Source organism: Bidens hawaiensis, unplaced genomic scaffold (assembly GCF_021521415.1).
Source record: "Bidens hawaiensis isolate Kalapana, Puna unplaced genomic scaffold, B.hawaiensis_p1.1 tig00022235_1, whole genome shotgun sequence".
NCBI lineage: Eukaryota > Viridiplantae > Streptophyta > Magnoliopsida > Asterales > Asteraceae > Bidens > Bidens hawaiensis.
The window spans coordinates 154,810-171,945 of NW_027493451.1; the positions used below are offsets into that span (position 1 = coordinate 154,810).

Consider the following 17,136-nt stretch of genomic DNA (forward strand, 5'->3'; position numbering starts at 1 on the left):
GGCTAATTTTTCGAACCGACAAATTGGTTTTAACTCCAAAACCGGTTTTGCGAGTAGATCAAATCAGTTTTCCAACTAATTTCGAACCACAAACCAATTTTTTCGCACCTCTAATCTAACCATCGATTATGTAGAGGTACAAAAATGGTAAGAGCCTAAGAGGTAGAGGTGCACAAAAAACCCAAAATCGAAGCTGGACCCAGAAAAATAACCGGATCCGGGTTTTTTTAACCCAGGTTTTTACTACTCGAACCCGTACCCGACCCTACATGTAGGGTACAAATAGTGTATGCATTTCACTACCAAAACCATACCAGGAACCGAACCTGATTACCCAATAATATCCGAAAACCGGAACAGGTTCTATACCCAAAATAGGGTTTTTTTCAAAACCCGAAACTGGGATTTTCAAATACCTGATGTTACCCGAAAAATACCCCCAAAAATTGCAGCCCCTTAAAAAACTCAATCTATACCCGAAAAAAAGGTATTTTCAATACCCGGATATACGGTAATAAAATACTCGGTTTTAGAATACACAGTTTTATACCCGAACCAAACCCGGTGCATAGGGTATGGTTTTTTGGAGAAAATACCTTGAACCGGGTATTAGGAAAACCCGATTTGTGCACAGGTAGTTAGATGATGGATCGGGTCTAGGCCCAACTCTCATAATACTTAGTTCACAAGGCCTAGGCCCAATTCTTAATGGCTGTGGTAAAGTTTTCATTGCTAATCAACAACTAAAATACAAAAAACTAAGAATGATACATATTTTGGCACAAAACAACTACAAAAATTGGTTCTAACTTCATCAAAACAATAATCAATCATACCTCCATTGAAGTTGATCAACTTTGAGGCTCTTGCTTGTTCACTAAACCATCTGCACTACCATTATTCAATTTTGGTTTAGGGAAATACGGTTCCCACTCGCGAACAGCAGCCTCGTTACCTTGTTCTAACAACGCGTACTTCCAACCATACTCTTCAACTAAATCCTCACTCGTTCGCCCATCGATCTTATCTTGTCTCAACTTACTCGCCCTGCGGATAATTGCATTCAAAGATATATCAAATGCATCTTCAAAAGTCTCTAGTTTAGAATCAGGATCAGCATAAATCAATCTAGGAATCATATTTATAACCTCCTCCCTCATCATCTTTACCGTGTTAGTGTCGATTTGACCGAGCCGTTGCTCTATACTCACATTCTTCCTAATATCATCATGAGGTATAAAAACCGAGTATTTCATGTAGTTTTTAGGTATATGCCAAGTATACTGCGTGTAAAACGAACCTGGATGAAAAAACACAGGGATACAACCCGCCAAAATCGAGTCAAAAGCCGATCTTCGCGTAAACGAGTCCCCTTCCGGTTGTAAGCAAAAAACCGAGGTTTGAAACATTCTCATCACATTACTCGGCGAATGACACTTCTTATCATCAACCCCGCATTCCAAAACCTTCCCGACACTCGAATTCCTACACTGGTTGATCAATCGACTCCTAATCGAGTTCAAATCATCGGGGCGTGGGGCCCCCGCGAAGCAAAACAACCATTTTCGCTCCGTTTTCCTCATCTGGTCCTGCCAGTCGAAAACTTCCGAATCTTTAGAAGGATGAAAATAAGTCGGGTACGGGATTGCGAAATCGTTTAAACTAGACGGACTCGACTCGATTAACAAAACCGACAAGTTCCTAGCGGCGGGTAATGTTAAAAACTTATTCCCCCAATCGGAATCCTCATCTGTCTTCCGTCTGAAATCCCAAGTAATACGACCCGCAACAACAAAATGATCTTTCCCATTATTAATCTTCCACTCATCTCTTCTTTCTAACCACTCTAATAATTCAATAGAAGTAGCATCTCTAATACTCACATTAAACCCCTTAATATACCTCCCAAAATCATACCCGGCATAATACGGGACATAAAATGCTGCAGCCACGGATGCATCTTTAGTCACGCATTTATACCGTTTCATCCGGTTATTAAATACGACACTAACCGTAAACTGGTTAGTGTCGTACCATCCGTGATCCGAAAACACGCCTCCCGTGTTGTTCAATAGGTTTCCGAATCCACCGTTGATGGTGTATTTATATTTACACATATTTAACCACTTTTGGTTACGGTTACATTCCGTAATCATGTCTTCGTTGAACCGTGACGGAAGGTCGTACACGTATACGTACCTTCCGTCACATGGATCGATTTTACGGTTTTTATCAACCCTATTATTTTCGAAAATATTATTATTGAAGTATAATAAGAACAATGATAAGAAAGCACATATTAAAGCTATTAAGCAAATGTGAGATTGCTGGAATACGTAAGCTCTGTTTTCCATCTGCCGAATTAAACAATTAGTGTGAAATTTGGGTGAACGAGCGAAGGTGATTTTGAGGAAATAATTATTGATTTATTTATGTGAATGGTGAGGTGGTAAAAGGAAGAAGATGAGGTGTAAGGTAGCGTGATTGGCGTTAGTGTAAAATAGTGTTATTGGCGCATTTTACGACTTTTTGTTTTCAATATTTTGCCTGTGAATGTATGCCACGTGTATCATTTGGGCAATACTTTCCAAGGGTCAAATTGAATGGTAGCTCCTTATATCACGCAATAAGATTATTCATTCCAAATTTCCAAGTCATAATATTATTTAGACCATTTGTGGTGGACTGGTGGATGTTTCTTACTTGCAAAATGGGTTAAAAGTTAAAACACTTGGGAACACCATCTCCGGAGTGTTTTTGGGCGTTTGAACGTTTTCGGTGGTCGGAGGAGACTGAGAGTTGGCCAAATAGCCAATCAAGGTTTTTTTCCTTTTAATTTATATTTTTACCAACACCTCACTTTTTTTTTTTTTTTGTAAAACGTCCTATTAGTGACTGAGACATGACATATTGTAAAACGCTACACATGCCTATAGATTATTCAAAGTTGAATATTAGGAAGAAGTATAACTTGTTTGCCGTTAAGAAAGAAAGTGAAGGGTGGCTACTAGCCTACTAGTACAACATACGTAATCTTTGTATATATTTACAACGATTCATTTCTTTTTAGTGAAGATAAATATAGATTGAGAATCAATGAGTGGACATGCAATGAGCAGTGTTGCAAAAATCCCGACTACGCACTGATTAATCCATGATTAATCGCTAGTCCCCACTTCGCTAATTAATCGGTCAACGGTCAAATCCGGCTAAAATCGACGTTTCTGGCGAGATTCTGACCAAGATCAGCGGTTTCCGATAAGATTTCAACCAAAATAAGTGGTTTCCGGGGAGATTCTAGCAAAAATTAGCGGTTTTCAGCGAGATTCCAGCCAATTTACGGCTAAAATATATTTGCGTATGTCTAAAACTTATAATTACATATAAATATGTGTGCGTGTATATATAAACCTGAAAAATATACATTAAAGTCTAATCCGGTTAATCCTGGTTAATCTCGATTAATCCCGATTAATCGCCAGCTCTCACCCAACCGCCCGACTACCGACTAGCGATTTTTACAATACTGGCAATAAGTAATTAATTTTTATCGAACTATTATGTATCGCGGCGTTTATGTGGTAATACATTTTTATTCCATAATCTTTGATTTACCTACAGTTGTATTTGATTCCTAAAACAAATCCTTTAAAACTCTTCAATAATTGAAAAGGAAACCATGTGCATGTGCTCCTCGTCTGCCCTGGCTGTAAAGGTTATGTGTTGTAGAAGAGCTATAAAATGGGGCGACTTGTGTCATGTAAAGCTCAATCAGCAAATAATGGGCTTTTGTTTTAAGGGTGTAATGGTGTTGTAGCCCCTCCTTGCCACGTCACCATTTTTCTATTATTTTCTTTTTATAATTAATAAAACAAATAAAAACCCATTAAATTATACAAATAAATAAATATACTTTAAAATTAAAAAAGAATACAAAAAAAGGAGGGAATGGTTGGTTCGGGTTGGTTTTGTGAACCATGATATTGACCGAAAGGAGGGAATAGTTGGGTCGGGTTGTTTCTATGATTCATTTTTGTATGTTTTGTTGAAGATAATGTTGTATTTTTTGTATGAAATGAATATGAAGTTAGAGAAAAAATGCATATGTATATATATATATATTGTTTTGTTTTATTTTATTTTTAGTTTTTTCAACCGCTAGACAACGATCAAATATTTAAATGATAATAAAAAACGACGACAAAAACCTATCGCCCTTATTATCGCCGGGGGGGGGGGGCCAAAAAAATCATCCACCTCGCCTTAGTTTCTCGCCCCACTACGGCCAGCCAAACACCTTGTGCAACTCGTTTAGATAAATAAGTTAAACACTTCATTAGACGATTACAAGTGTATCTTGATTTTTATATACATACAGTACATGAATTCAAGACTTACAATCCACCAACTAACACTATTGACACCAATGTAAAAATATAATGAACATATAATCACTTTAAATCTTCTATTACATTATTATACGACATAAAAATCAATTCATGCATCTCAAAAAGGATATGATGTACTACTATATTGGGTAAAGAAATGGTTACACTAAACACTTCTTATGAAATATTTTTTACAACTTAAATAATTGTATTTAATATATTATAACTTATTATTCACGTTTTTAATTCTATTTATGAATACGCCCAAAGTTTTTTTATTTGTACCAAACTACCAACACTAATATTTTATTGATTTATCAATAAAATATTATACGATATTAAATTGACCGCAAGACAACTTGGAATATTATATTGCGCAATACAGGGACCTGGCATTCGATTTAGGGTGCGAGTATATTCGCTTGCGAGTTATCAGAGATTGGGTCAATAAAAGACTCCTTAAGGCTTTTAAGCTTAAGCTTAAGTCAAGCTCGAGTCAAGCCGGTCTAAGTTCGAGCCTTGTGAATTTTAAGTTTTATAATTTTTGGACTTCTTTGTAATAACTTCACATTATAGTTTCGATTCATGCATCTAGCATTTAGTTTCAGAGATACCAAAGTGATGACGAGAGACTAGACGAATATATGGTTTTCATTAGTTGGATCTTTGAACTAAACATGTTTTATCTCGCTGCACTGTCGTGCCTTCGGGCGAGTGTTCACGGGCATTGGCCTCATGTGAGAGTTTTTACCATATCGAAAGATGATTGTATCCCGATGCGGTGACTTTAACAAGTAACACATTTATAGTATTCGTTTATCGTTAAAAAATACACTAGCCGAACCGTGTTAAACCCGAGTTTTAAAAACAACCCACAAGCCAGTCTAAGCTTTAGAAAAGATATTATAATCAAACTCAAGCTCTCATAAATCAAAATCTCTCATAAATCAAAATGAGCCGAACTTAAGACTCAGAATTGAAAATTATTTCTAGATAGAGTACACGTGGCCTGGCACACTATTATATGTTACTGACACAACGCTGAAAACAACGTAAAATTGCGCCAATAATGCTACCTTACACTAATTATAAAATGCGCCAATCACGCTACCTTACACTTATCTTCTTCCTATGACTACTTCACTACTCACATAAACAAACAATTATATATTCATTTGTTTAATCCCATAATTTTATCAATGTATCAATTCCATCAATCTCATATATGTGTAGCATGCTTAATATGTGCTTTCTTATCCTTATACATATTATTCTTCAACAACAATGTTTTCGAAGATACTAGGGTTTACGAAAACCCTAATATCGATCCATGTGAGGGAAGGTACGTATACGTATACGACCTTCCGTCACGGTTCAACGAAGACATGATTACAGAGTGTAACCGTAATCAAAACTGGTTAAACATGTGTAAATATAAATACACCATCAACGGTGGATTTGGAAACAACACGGAAGGCGTGTTTTCGGACCACTGATGGTATGATACTAATCATTTTAATGTTGAGGTTATTTTCTTTAATAGAATGAAGCGGTATAAATGCGTTACTAATGATGCATCCGTGGCTGCTGCATTTTATGTTCCGTTTTATTTAGGGTTTGATTTCGCGAGATATATTTTCGGGTTTAATGTGAGTATTAGAGATGCTACTTCTATTGAATTGATAGAATGGTTAGAAAGAAGAGATGAGTGGAAGATTAATAATGGGAAAGATCATTTTGTTGTTGCGGGTAGACCGACTTGGGATTTTAGACGGAAGACGGATGAGGATTCCGATTGGGGGAATAGGTTTTTAACATTACCCGCGGCTAGGAACTTGTCGGTTTTGTTAATCGAGTCTAGTCCGTCTAATTTAAACGATTTTGCAATCCCGTACCCGACTTATTTCCATCCGTCGAAAGATAAGGAGGTATTCGACTGGCAGGACCGGATGAGGAAAACGGAGCGGAAATGGTTGTTTTGCTTTGTGGGGGCCCCACGCCCGGGTGACCCTATCTCGATTAGGAGTCGTCTGATTCAGCAGTGTAGGAATTCGAGTGTCGGGAAGGTTTTGGAATGTGGGGTTGATGATAAGAATTGTCGTTCGGCGAGTATTGTGATGAGAATGTTTCAAAGCTCGGTTTTTTGTTTACAACCGGAAGGGGATTCGTATACACGAAGGTCGGCTTTTGACTCGATCTTGGCGGGTTGTATCCCCGTGTTTTTTCATCTGGGTTTGTTTTACACGCAGTATACTTGGCATGTACCTGAAAACTACACGAAATACTCGGTTTTTATACCGAATGATGATATTAGGAAGAATGTGAGTATAGAGCAACGGCTCGGTCAAATCAACGCTAACACGGTTAAGATGATGAGGGAGGTGGTAATAAATATGATTCCTAGATTGATTTATGCTCATCCTGATTCTAAACTAGAGACTTTAGAAGATGCATTTGATATATCTTTGAATGCAATTATCCGCAAGGTGAGTAAGTTGAGGCAAGATAAGATCGATGGGCGAACGAGTGACGAGTTAGTTGAAGAATATGGTTGGAAGTACGCGTTGTTAGAACAAGGTAACGATGTTGGCGTTCGCGAGTGGGATTCGTACTTTCCTAAACCAAAATTGAATAATGGTAGTGTAAGTGATTTAATCAACAAGCAAGAACCTCAAACATGAACATCAATGGAAGTATGATTGGTTAATGTTTTGATGAAGTTGGAAGCAACTTTTTTTTTTCTAGTTTTTGGCCAATGTATGTTTCCATTGATTTTCTGTATGTTAGTTATTGATTTTGCAAAGAAAAGCTTTACCACATTATATAAGAGTTGAGTACTTGATCGAGCCTGGATAAGCTGGAACATGATTGATCTTTTATTTTGAAGTTATGCTAAACAAAACAGTCTTTTGATGAGTAAAACCGATCCGTATTCACTGTATAAAGTTATGCTAATCAAAACATGCTTACACGGGTCTAAACGACCTTTATCTACTATTATAATAAACAAAATGTTGGTTAAACCACAAACCCCTTAGTTAGCCTAATATTTTGACAAGTGGCACATTCATGTAATTTCTAATTAAATTTATTATTTAAAATACAATTTTAATTAAGATTTAAAACATTCCTTATTAGCCTTATCAATCATCACATCAATATTAAATTTACACATTATACTTACCTGCATAAATTAGATACGTTAATTACTATTTATTTATTTGATTTGATTTAATTTTTGTTATTGTAATTGAGCTATCAATAACTCTCTTATTAGATATTTCGAATGTCGCATTTACCATTCTATTTTGTAATTCAGTATAATTCTGTTAATATTCATATTTTTTCCTTTGCTTCATATTTCTTTACAGTTGTTAATAAAATTGCTGCTGATAAACGAGAAGCACGGAAACTAATTTAGGATAATAGAATATCTAAACTGCATGCGTCTACATTAAGGCTTCAAAATACTACACGTTTACATACAAACAGTAACCGCATATCCTACGGCAAAAAATAACTTCCTCTTCAAATACGTCTGTTTGACATCAACGTACATCCATCTCTAGCGTCAACGAAAGTATAATTTCATCAAATGTAAATGCTAATGCTGGTATGCATTTAGATATTAAATGTTTTTTTTAATTTTATTATGAATATAAAATTAAAGTTATAGAAGAACACATCCACATACAACATTCCAATTTTAGCAATAGTTTTCGTTATTATAATTTTAACTTTTTTTAATTTTAACAGGTTCATCTAATACGAGTAACATTATGAATAACGAATATATACATGTTGAAGATATTGCTAGGGACCCGTTTGCAGGAATATCTAGAGGTAAATATATTTGAGAATAACAAATTTAGTACATTTTTTAACAAAGTTATAATTATTTATTTCAAATCGTGTAACAGATTACTTAGACCATGGTGATCAAAGTTTGACGTGTGGAAGTTGTTACGCAAAATTATGGAAAAATGAAGGAGTATGGTAGAATAGATGATGGGATAACAAATTATTTGTTATGTTGTGGTTACAACAACATATATGACACAGATAGTAAAGAATCAAATAGAAAGATAGTATGTGGGTATGCATTATAGATTATTATTATTATTATTATTATTTGGTTTTATCATTGTTTATATATACATTAGTCTAATAATTATAATTTTTTGTAGTGACACAATCAGGGGATCTACGTTAACTTCAGACTTGATTGATCTGGAAATTATAACAAAATTGAAAGGTATGTTAGGCTCTCAAAATGTTTTGGTCAAAACATACAAAATGGTTAGAGATTGTTACAAACGAAATCCAAATTTCAACCTAAAACTTGGACCATGGTGATCAAAGTTTGACGAGTGGAAGTTATGCAAAATTATGGAAAAATGAAGGAGTACATGGTAAAACAGATAATGAAATAACAAATTATTTGTTATGTTGTGATTACAGCAACATATATGACACGAATAGTGAAGTATCAAATAGAAAGATAGTATGTGGGTATGCATTTTAAATTTCATATACATTATAGATTATTATTATTATTTGGTTTTATCATTGTTTATATATACATTAGTCTAATAATAATAAATATTTTGTAGTGACACAACCAGGGGATCTACGTCAACTTCAGACTTGATTGATCTGGAAATTATAACAGAATTGAAAAGTATGTTAGACTCTCAAAATGTTTTGTTCAAAACATACAAAATGGTTAGAGATTGTTACAAACGAAATCCAAATTTCAACCTAAAACTCCGTCTTATTGGAAAAAGACAACAAGATGGAAGAACATATAACTTACCAACCACATTTGAAGTTGCAGCTCTTATTATTGTAGACATTAATGTTTGTTTTGCAATGACAATCAATAAAAGCCAAAGCCAATCACTTTCTAGGGTTGATTTATTTCTTAGACAACCAGTTTTCGCCCATGGCCAGTTATATGTTCCGCTGTCTAGTGTTAAAACAAGAAGACTCAAAGTACTCATTTTGATGAAGATGGTCAAGTTAAAAAAAAAAACTACAAACGTTGTATATAAAGAGATTTTCAAAGAGCTTTGTCATGTAATTTTATTTGTCTTCATTGTAATTTATTAAATATCTTAAATGCATCTTTAGATTCATTGACTTTTTTATAATATAATTTATCCAACCCGTGTATCACACGGGTACCTAACCTAGTTTACTATATAAATAAATGTGTATAAATTCGTACCGATAGGGATACCAAGCATTATTATCAAAATAAACCAAAATTTTGAATCTGGAAACTTACTACTTACAGACAAGTCTAAAATAATACATGAACGTGAGAAAATTTTGTTGTATTCGTTGACAAATATTTTACGCAAATGAGTGAATTAAATTTCATAAATTGTAATTCTATAATTATTTATTTAATGTTATCGTGTCTGACCAGTTATGAACTAAACTTGCACTTGCCTCTTTTAAAAATATTTCGTAAAGGAAAAATGGTATGTCAAGAATGGGATTCGAACCCATGCCCTTTCGGACCAGTACCTGAAACTGGCGCCTTAGACCAACTCGGCCATCTTGACGTTGGTGACATGTTTCTTAGAATTATATATATATACGCTAGTGGTAAGCTGTTAAAATATAAAAAAAAAAACAAATGACGAAAATGAAGCTTTTATGAATTCCAAATGATATGTGCATATAAACTAAAGAATGAATGAATTAATTGAAATTGTAAATGATGGGTTTTAGGTTTAGCTTGTTATCAGTTATTACTAAAGAAAAGATCATGAATATCGTCATTTTGTTTCACATGTTAAAGTATGGAACAATATGGTTTATATAAATAGATAAATTTCGTAAAAAGTGCAAATTTGTATTTGGTTTACAACGCGGTTGAAGGTTCTAAAAGAAAACATAATCAAGACATCAAAGTTATTAGTTATATTTGATTTGTGATTTCGCTTTGGGTTTGATTTCAATTGTTTCACCATCAACGCCTGATTGCGTGTTTTATGTTTTATAATAGCTAGAATCTTAAGGGGCGGTTTCTACTTCTCTTAAAAACCAAAACAATAAACTTCTCATATTGTTAAAAGAACAAATAGTATTTTAGTTGATTAATCATAAGGGCAAAGTCTAGACATAGTCAACATGTACTTACGTAATCAAAATATTTAAGACTCGATGTTGTAAGTATTGTTATCTACTTTTTTTGGATGAAACCTTTTAAAAATTTATATGGAGTTTGGACAAAAAAAACATTTAAAACTTTTAGAAAGATGAATATACAAGATATCAGATACCGATTTTAGAAAAATGAAAATACAATACAAGATCAATATTATAAATCGATTTTGAGGTAATTCTAAACGCTTGTCAAAACATGGAAAAAGAAAAGACAGATGAGACCGCTTTGTGTTTGGTTACTCAGACCGGTTTTACTATTAGTTTCAGATCAGGTAAAATACATTTGGAACTTGGAATATGTCCCTCTAGAGTCTAAAGTTGTTCCCGAGCTGATTCAGCTCAGGTTATTTCAAATCAAATTTTATTCTTGCTTTTTCCAAACGAGCCACGAGCTTTTTGAACGGAAATCTGTAATGGGCCATCGAGCCCAGTAAGTTGATCTAACCAGCCCATTAACAACCACCACTTCCATTTTCCCACATTCATTAACAACTTCACGCCGGCGAGTACTCTCGAAACAGAACCATAATAATAATAATAATAATAATAATAATAATAATAATAATAATAATAATAATAATAAGGCATGGCGTTGTTAATGGAGAAAGGTGCAGAGCCTCAAACGGAGAGTGAGTTAGTTGACCTTGAAGCCATTTCTGCTCTTAAGGAATCAGCTGCTGTTGAACTCAAAGTAGTCCATCTCTTTCCACTATCACTTAATCACCACAAATTCAGTTATTATTATTATTATTATTATTATTATTATTATCGTTTACCGGTTTGATTATTGACCTCATTGTGTAATATTATTGTTACTCGTAAAGTCGTGGTTGAGAAAGAATATGATAGTAGTAGTTTGAACTAATTAGGTTATCAGATTAAATGTGTTTTGCTTAGGTTTACGTATTTAATTATTTATTGTTGCTGTAATTATAGTTCTGTTGTAATGAGATAGCTGTTAGTGTTTCATGTTTAAACAAATACTTCTCATCAAAATTTGAAGTGATTATAACCAGGTGCAGTGGATGAATACATTAGATTTAGCTTTACTTCACTATTTGATATATTGTTAAGAAACTAGTTGATTATCAAATTATTGTATGTTTTCATTGATTTCATGTACCGAAGAAGAAGACATCTCTGTTAAACCCTAGAAACTCAGATGAATTATCAGTTCAAAACTTGTGTTTAGGAGTCCGCATTTAGTTCTTGTTATCCTAGTCTACCGATTCTATTATCGAACTAATCCTGTATTCTTGTTGATAGTAAAGTTGTGCTCTAGGAAACGATAGTAGTAGCTGTTGTTTAGGTTTTCATAGTTATTATTTCCGTAAATCTGGTTCTTTACTTCCGTTGTGTTGTACGTATAGTTTGAAGTATTTTTTAATTTTTAACATTCCATGCTTAAACAAAATACTTTTGATAAATTTTGAAGTGAAAAAGGTAGAAGTTATAATCCGGTGCCATGATAAATTCACCAAATTGTGTGCAAAACTAATTGATTATTGAACAATTGTATGTTCTCATTGATATTAAAGTTGCACCTGAGAAGAAGACATCTCTAAACCCTAGAAATTCAAACGAATTATCAGGTCAAAGTTGTCGTTTAGTTTTACGATTTTTCATTCCTGTAAATACCTTCTTGTCATGTATAAGTGTATATATATACAATTAAATATAGTCATTTATTTTTTTATGTTTAAGTGGTTAACTAAAATATAATTCTGATCAATTTTGAGGTAAAAAAAAGTGGTGATGATTTGGCACTAATTATTAAGTCGTGCCAGTTTATGTATCTAAATTATATACTTCTTTCATTAGTGTTCATTTTGGTTTGTTTTCGGAATACAGGAAGAAGGTAACAAGTATGTCAAGATGGGGAAGAAACATTATCAGCAAGCTATTAATTGTTATACACGGGCCATTAATCAGAAAGCTTTAAGTGACACTGAGACATCAATACTTTATTCTAATAGAGCACATGTTAATTTACTACTTGGAAATTATGGGCGTGCTATTTCAGATTCAGAGGAAGCCATAAAGCTATCCCCAACAAATGTTAAGGTTTTCATTTTTTTTTTAGTTTGTTGTTTACTCAATTTCTGTGATTTCTTCTCAAATTCTTTTTTATATGTGATTAACTGATTATGTGCATGTGTGTTTCTTGAATTGCTAGGCTTATTATAGAGCGGCTAAAGCATCATTGTCTCTCAATAAGTTGGTTGAAGCAAAGGCTTTTAGCGAAAAGGGGCTCGAACAGAATCCAGATAATGAAAATTTAAAGAAATTAAAAAAACAAATTGATTCGCAAATATTAGAAGTTCAGCAACGTGAGGCTCGAGTTTCCAATGCTCTTAAAACAGCTAAGGTTTTACATTTTGCTTTTGTAGTTATGTTAGCAAAAAGTTATTAATATATAACACAGTAAATTTGATTACAAGGATAAAGTATTATAGTAATATGTTATTTTGAATTATATGATTTCAAGATGTATGCGTTAAAATAAAATTTGACTGTAGGCCTGTAAACGAACCAAACATTCATTGAACCTTTTGGCCGGAGGTTTGGTTATGTTTGTTTATTTGATAAACATACGAACATGAACACGTCTCATTCGTTTATCTATTTTTTATGTTCGTGAATGTTGATTAAATTTGTTTGTTTGTTCGTTTATGTTCATTTATGTTTGTTAGTTTACGTTTGTCAATATATTCATTTAAATTTTTTAGACCCATTATATTGTTAACAAGTGAACATAAACGGACATGAACATATTCGTTTTCATAACAAACAAACACGAACAAGAAAACCGAGTTCGATTAATTGTTTATATTTGATCATTTGTTCGGTCAAAGTAAAACATACGAACACGAACATGCTCCGTTCGTGTTCCGTTTACAGCAAATCGACCAATCATAAGTGCATTGTTTAAAATTTTCAACTCTAATAATGTTATAAGTTATAACAACCCTCTAGTTTTGCGTTTTAGTTTTTATTTTTTTATGGTTTTCTAATCTATTTTGCAGGACATAGTGTCGGCAATTGAAGAAAGAGGATTGAAGATTGGAAGAGCTACGTTTCAAGAACTAACCGGATTGAAAAAACCAATATTAGATAAAGATCATATACTTCACTGGCCCGTTCTGCTTCTTTATGCAGAGGTTATGTCTAGTGACTTCGTTGAGGATTTCTGCGAAACCGATATGTTTTCAGATCATCTTGACTTGATATCCTTTCTCACTCGTTTCTTTCATCATAAAATTACTTAAACTGAATATAAAAATACTGTATATGTGAATAAACACTAATAAATGAACCTGTCAATCCTTAGCTATAAAACATGTTTTCAGATAATGCTGAACCGTTACCATGGGATAAAGAAAATGTTTATACTCGTGATGCTATTGAGTTGTACCATGAGGTATAAACTTGCAGTCTATGTCATATATAATCTGATTTTTAATTTCTTTTTAACATTTTGTGTTGACTTTTGTTGACCAGGCGGGATCAGGGGCGTGCTTGTCAAAGAAAGAAATTATTAGTAATTTATTACAAGGTACGGCTGCTTCTCATCTTGAAAGTTTCGGTGATGATGAGACGGATGAAGTTAAATCTTCCCATAAAGGAGTCTCTCCAGCTGGTATGTTTATTTAATTATTTTTCAATTCTTTCTGTTATTATAAGTTACTCCCTCCGTCCCGGTCAAAGTGTCTTAGTTTGAAAAACACAAAGTTTAAGGTAGATTAAATTATTGTTTTTTTTTGTTTACCAAATGACAATAATGCCCTTAGAAATTGGGTCCATAAATATTGTTTATTAATTTTAGTTGTGTGTGTTTAAGGGTAAACTTGGAAATTAGCTAATAAATTTTGAAAGTGGACATTTGTAATGGGACAAATAAAAAAGGAAATCTGGACACTTTAATGGGACGGAGGAAGTATAACATAAATCCTAAATGTTGACCAGTTTGAAAGTCAAACCATTGTTTTCAAGTTCTTAAAACCTTGTAAAATACTTTGTTATATAATTTTATCTATTATATCTATATATTTTTTTTATAATTCTATTTAACAAAAGTATTATTTATAAAGTTTTAAAAAGATGGTCAACAAAGTGTTTACCAACCGACTCATTACCACCTCTCATTTTTATCTTCTATCGTTGTATGCACTTTAGGAAATAATCGTTCCAAATGGGTGAAAGTGAACGAACGAAGAACCCTTCATGCAGTTCTCAAAGAACCGAATTTTGTTATTCCCGGAATCCCTGGTTTGTAACGATTAAAATTCAAATGTTTTCATGTTCTTTTATATCTAACATCGTGTTATTTTGTGCTGATTTTTAAATTTTGTTTGTGGGTGCAGTGTTTTTTGTGGTTTCAAAGAGATCCAGTTTCTATAAAGACTTTAAAAGTGGAAATTGGTCCCTTCCATCCTGAACCAAATTACGTATGATTAAAACTCGAAAGTGTTCTGTTATGTCTGGTAAACTTATTTTTACTGTAATGCATGTACATTAGTGTTTTGATTAGATAGTATGCAAATTCATGTAATGTTTCCTTGTGAAAGTAATTTTGATCAATGGCAGTTTAATGTTTATCAAACTATACATTAGATGAAGATATTGTCGATGCTGACAGCGCTTAAAGTAGTTTTGCCACCTTTGTGACATGTTTGAATAGAGTGGTTTAAGACTTCTTTATCTTATTAAAACAATAAAGGATTCGCCTTTGATGTGAATTAACATATATGAAGAGGTAGGTCCCAGCAGAGCCCAGTTGGACCCGCAAGACTCACCTTGAAGAGGGACGTCTGCGCAGAAACCAACTGGATCCGCAGGACCAACCATGCTCAGAGACGTGACGTCCTTACGCGCAGTACGCAAGCTGTTCCCGCAGGAAATGCCTCCCAATGGTGAAGGACTCTGCCTGTTCCCGCAGCTGCGGATACAAGCCATCAGGGAAGGCCACCCGCGCAGCAAGGCTACACGCACAAGGCACTTAGCTCTCAATCACTCAGTGTCACCTGAAGGAATGAGCAAAGCCGGGGACAATCCCGCACAAAGGCGGGAGGGGGAATACTCCCGCCCATAAGCCAGTCCGTACGATACGGGAAGATCTTCTGCACTGTACCTGACGAAGTATGGGCAAAAGATCTGACTAAAGATACGACAGCTTATTGACAACAGTATGGCGAGCAGCATGCTCCTGTACTGTATGTCACTATTAGCCGCTGCCTACTCACCAACTCCTGTCATACCACGTGTATAGCCGGCAGTTGGTGGAAAAGGAATAGTACACAGTAGGCCTGGTCACTATCAGCCGCTGCCTACCCACCAACTACCAGCAGGGCACGTGCGTAGGCCACAGTTGATGGAACAGAATACTATTCAGCAGGCCACACCTCCTTGGAAACCTACCTTCGGCTATACATACCACAAATGGTATGACCATCTCATATCTTATCACATTATCATCATATTATACCTGATATCTGCTCTAGCAATCTCTTAATATACTTTTATATTTAAAGAGCAATCTAGTCTGATTCTCACGCCGGAGGGTGGTCACAAGGAGGAACCCCCCCTTCTCAGTGACAAGCTCACGGTGTCCGTTTTGCAGGTTATCAGAAGAACCATCTTTGCCGGGTCTAACCCCTCGTGGGAAACATCTATCTAACCCCCAGGTTACCCGTAATCTGTCCAGGGTTCACTTAGTGTTTCTTCATTGGCGCCATCCGTGCATAAAGCTAGAACTTCATTTTTCTCCAGTTTTTTCAAACTTCTGGAAAGATGGTTAAAGAAACTCCGGTAACCCCAGCTACTGGGGGGAATACCGGTTACACAGTCTTTACAAACACTACCCCAGTTACCCAAGCTGGGGCAAGTGCAGTAAATAATCGCTCACTGGGATTCACCGATACCCAGTTAGAGAAACGAACAAGACTCCCCCGCCAAACACTCGATGAAGTTAAGGCATGGGCGGAGGCACGTCAAAAGGAATTCCAAGCTGAGTTGGACGAACGCTTGCGTTCCGTCCAACAGGCTGACGAATTCGAAGAATACTTGGACGATGAATCGGAGGAATCCGACTCTGACGCGAACCCTCGCCATAGGGCAAAAGGGAAGCGTAAGGAAAAACTGACTCCCAACCGAGAAGGCATTTTGGACAAGCCTTCAAACCAAAAAACACAGGTGGAAGTCCACGTGACTTCTCCAAAACATTCAGACCAAACGTTGCAAATGCGGGAACGTCCAAATTTGCAAGGGACATTGCGGAAGCAATCGCCCCAAAAAGTGCCAAACAAATGTCCAGCATAGGCACATATGATGGTATATCTGACCCAGATGATCATTTGAACAGATTCATAGCGGGGGCAACCGTCAGTAGTTGGACGGAACCTACGTGGTGTTACATGTTCCAAATGACGCTTGTTGGGGCTGCTAGAGCGTGGTTCGATCGTCTACCGGTCAACCACATCTACGACTGGGCAGACTTCCAACAGAAGTTTAGCCAACACTTCAGCCAGCAAAGAAAGTATACCGAGGAGCAATGGACAATCCTCAAATG

The 17,136-nt window shown here is 35.0% G+C and overlaps 3 protein-coding genes and 1 non-coding gene across 4 annotated transcripts; 2 read left to right on the forward strand and 2 right to left on the reverse strand.

Annotated features, from left to right (window-relative positions):
• Window positions 1-741: 741 nt before the first annotated feature.
• Window positions 742-2,354, reverse strand: LOC143565006 (xyloglucan galactosyltransferase MUR3-like). Its single transcript, XM_077052118.1, has one exon. The coding sequence runs from the start codon at window positions 2,352-2,354 to the stop codon at window positions 852-854; it is 1,503 nt and encodes a 500-aa protein (XP_076908233.1). The 3' UTR covers window positions 742-851.
• A 3,522-nt stretch (window positions 2,355-5,876) lies between these two features.
• Window positions 5,877-7,069, forward strand: LOC143565010 (xyloglucan galactosyltransferase MUR3-like). The gene has a single exon (XM_077052121.1). The coding sequence runs from the start codon at window positions 5,933-5,935 to the stop codon at window positions 7,067-7,069; it is 1,137 nt and encodes a 378-aa protein (XP_076908236.1). The 5' UTR covers window positions 5,877-5,932.
• Window positions 7,070-9,880: 2,811 nt separating this feature from the next.
• TRNAL-CAG (transfer RNA leucine (anticodon CAG)) lies at window positions 9,881-9,961 on the reverse strand. The gene has a single exon. It is a non-coding gene; the product is annotated as a tRNA-Leu (tRNA).
• A 1,087-nt stretch (window positions 9,962-11,048) lies between these two features.
• LOC143565011 (uncharacterized) lies at window positions 11,049-15,187 on the forward strand. The gene is made up of 8 exons (XM_077052122.1): window positions 11,049-11,259; window positions 12,420-12,632; window positions 12,745-12,936; window positions 13,595-13,795; window positions 13,909-13,989; window positions 14,070-14,208; window positions 14,745-14,837; window positions 14,933-15,187. Exons 1-8 carry the CDS (start codon window positions 11,155-11,157, stop codon window positions 15,004-15,006), a joined length of 1,098 nt encoding a protein of 365 aa, XP_076908237.1. The 5' UTR covers window positions 11,049-11,154; the 3' UTR covers window positions 15,007-15,187.
• The last annotated feature ends 1,949 nt before the right edge of the window (window positions 15,188-17,136 follow it).

Coding starts and splice junctions, on each gene's coding strand:
- LOC143565006 (XM_077052118.1), bottom strand. CDS start 2,354: ATGGAAAACAGAGCTTACGTATTCCAGCAATCTCACATTTGCTTAATA.
- LOC143565010 (XM_077052121.1), top strand. CDS start 5,933: ATGAAGCGGTATAAATGCGTTACTAATGATGCATCCGTGGCTGCTGCA.
- LOC143565011 (XM_077052122.1), top strand. CDS start 11,155: ATGGCGTTGTTAATGGAGAAAGGTGCAGAGCCTCAAACGGAGAGTGAG. Junction 13,796..13,908: donor TTTCAGATCATCTTGACTTG/ATATCCTTTCTC, acceptor TAGCTATAAAAC/ATGTTTTCAGATAATGCTGA. Junction 14,209..14,744: donor TAAAGGAGTCTCTCCAGCTG/GTATGTTTATTT, acceptor TATGCACTTTAG/GAAATAATCGTTCCAAATGG.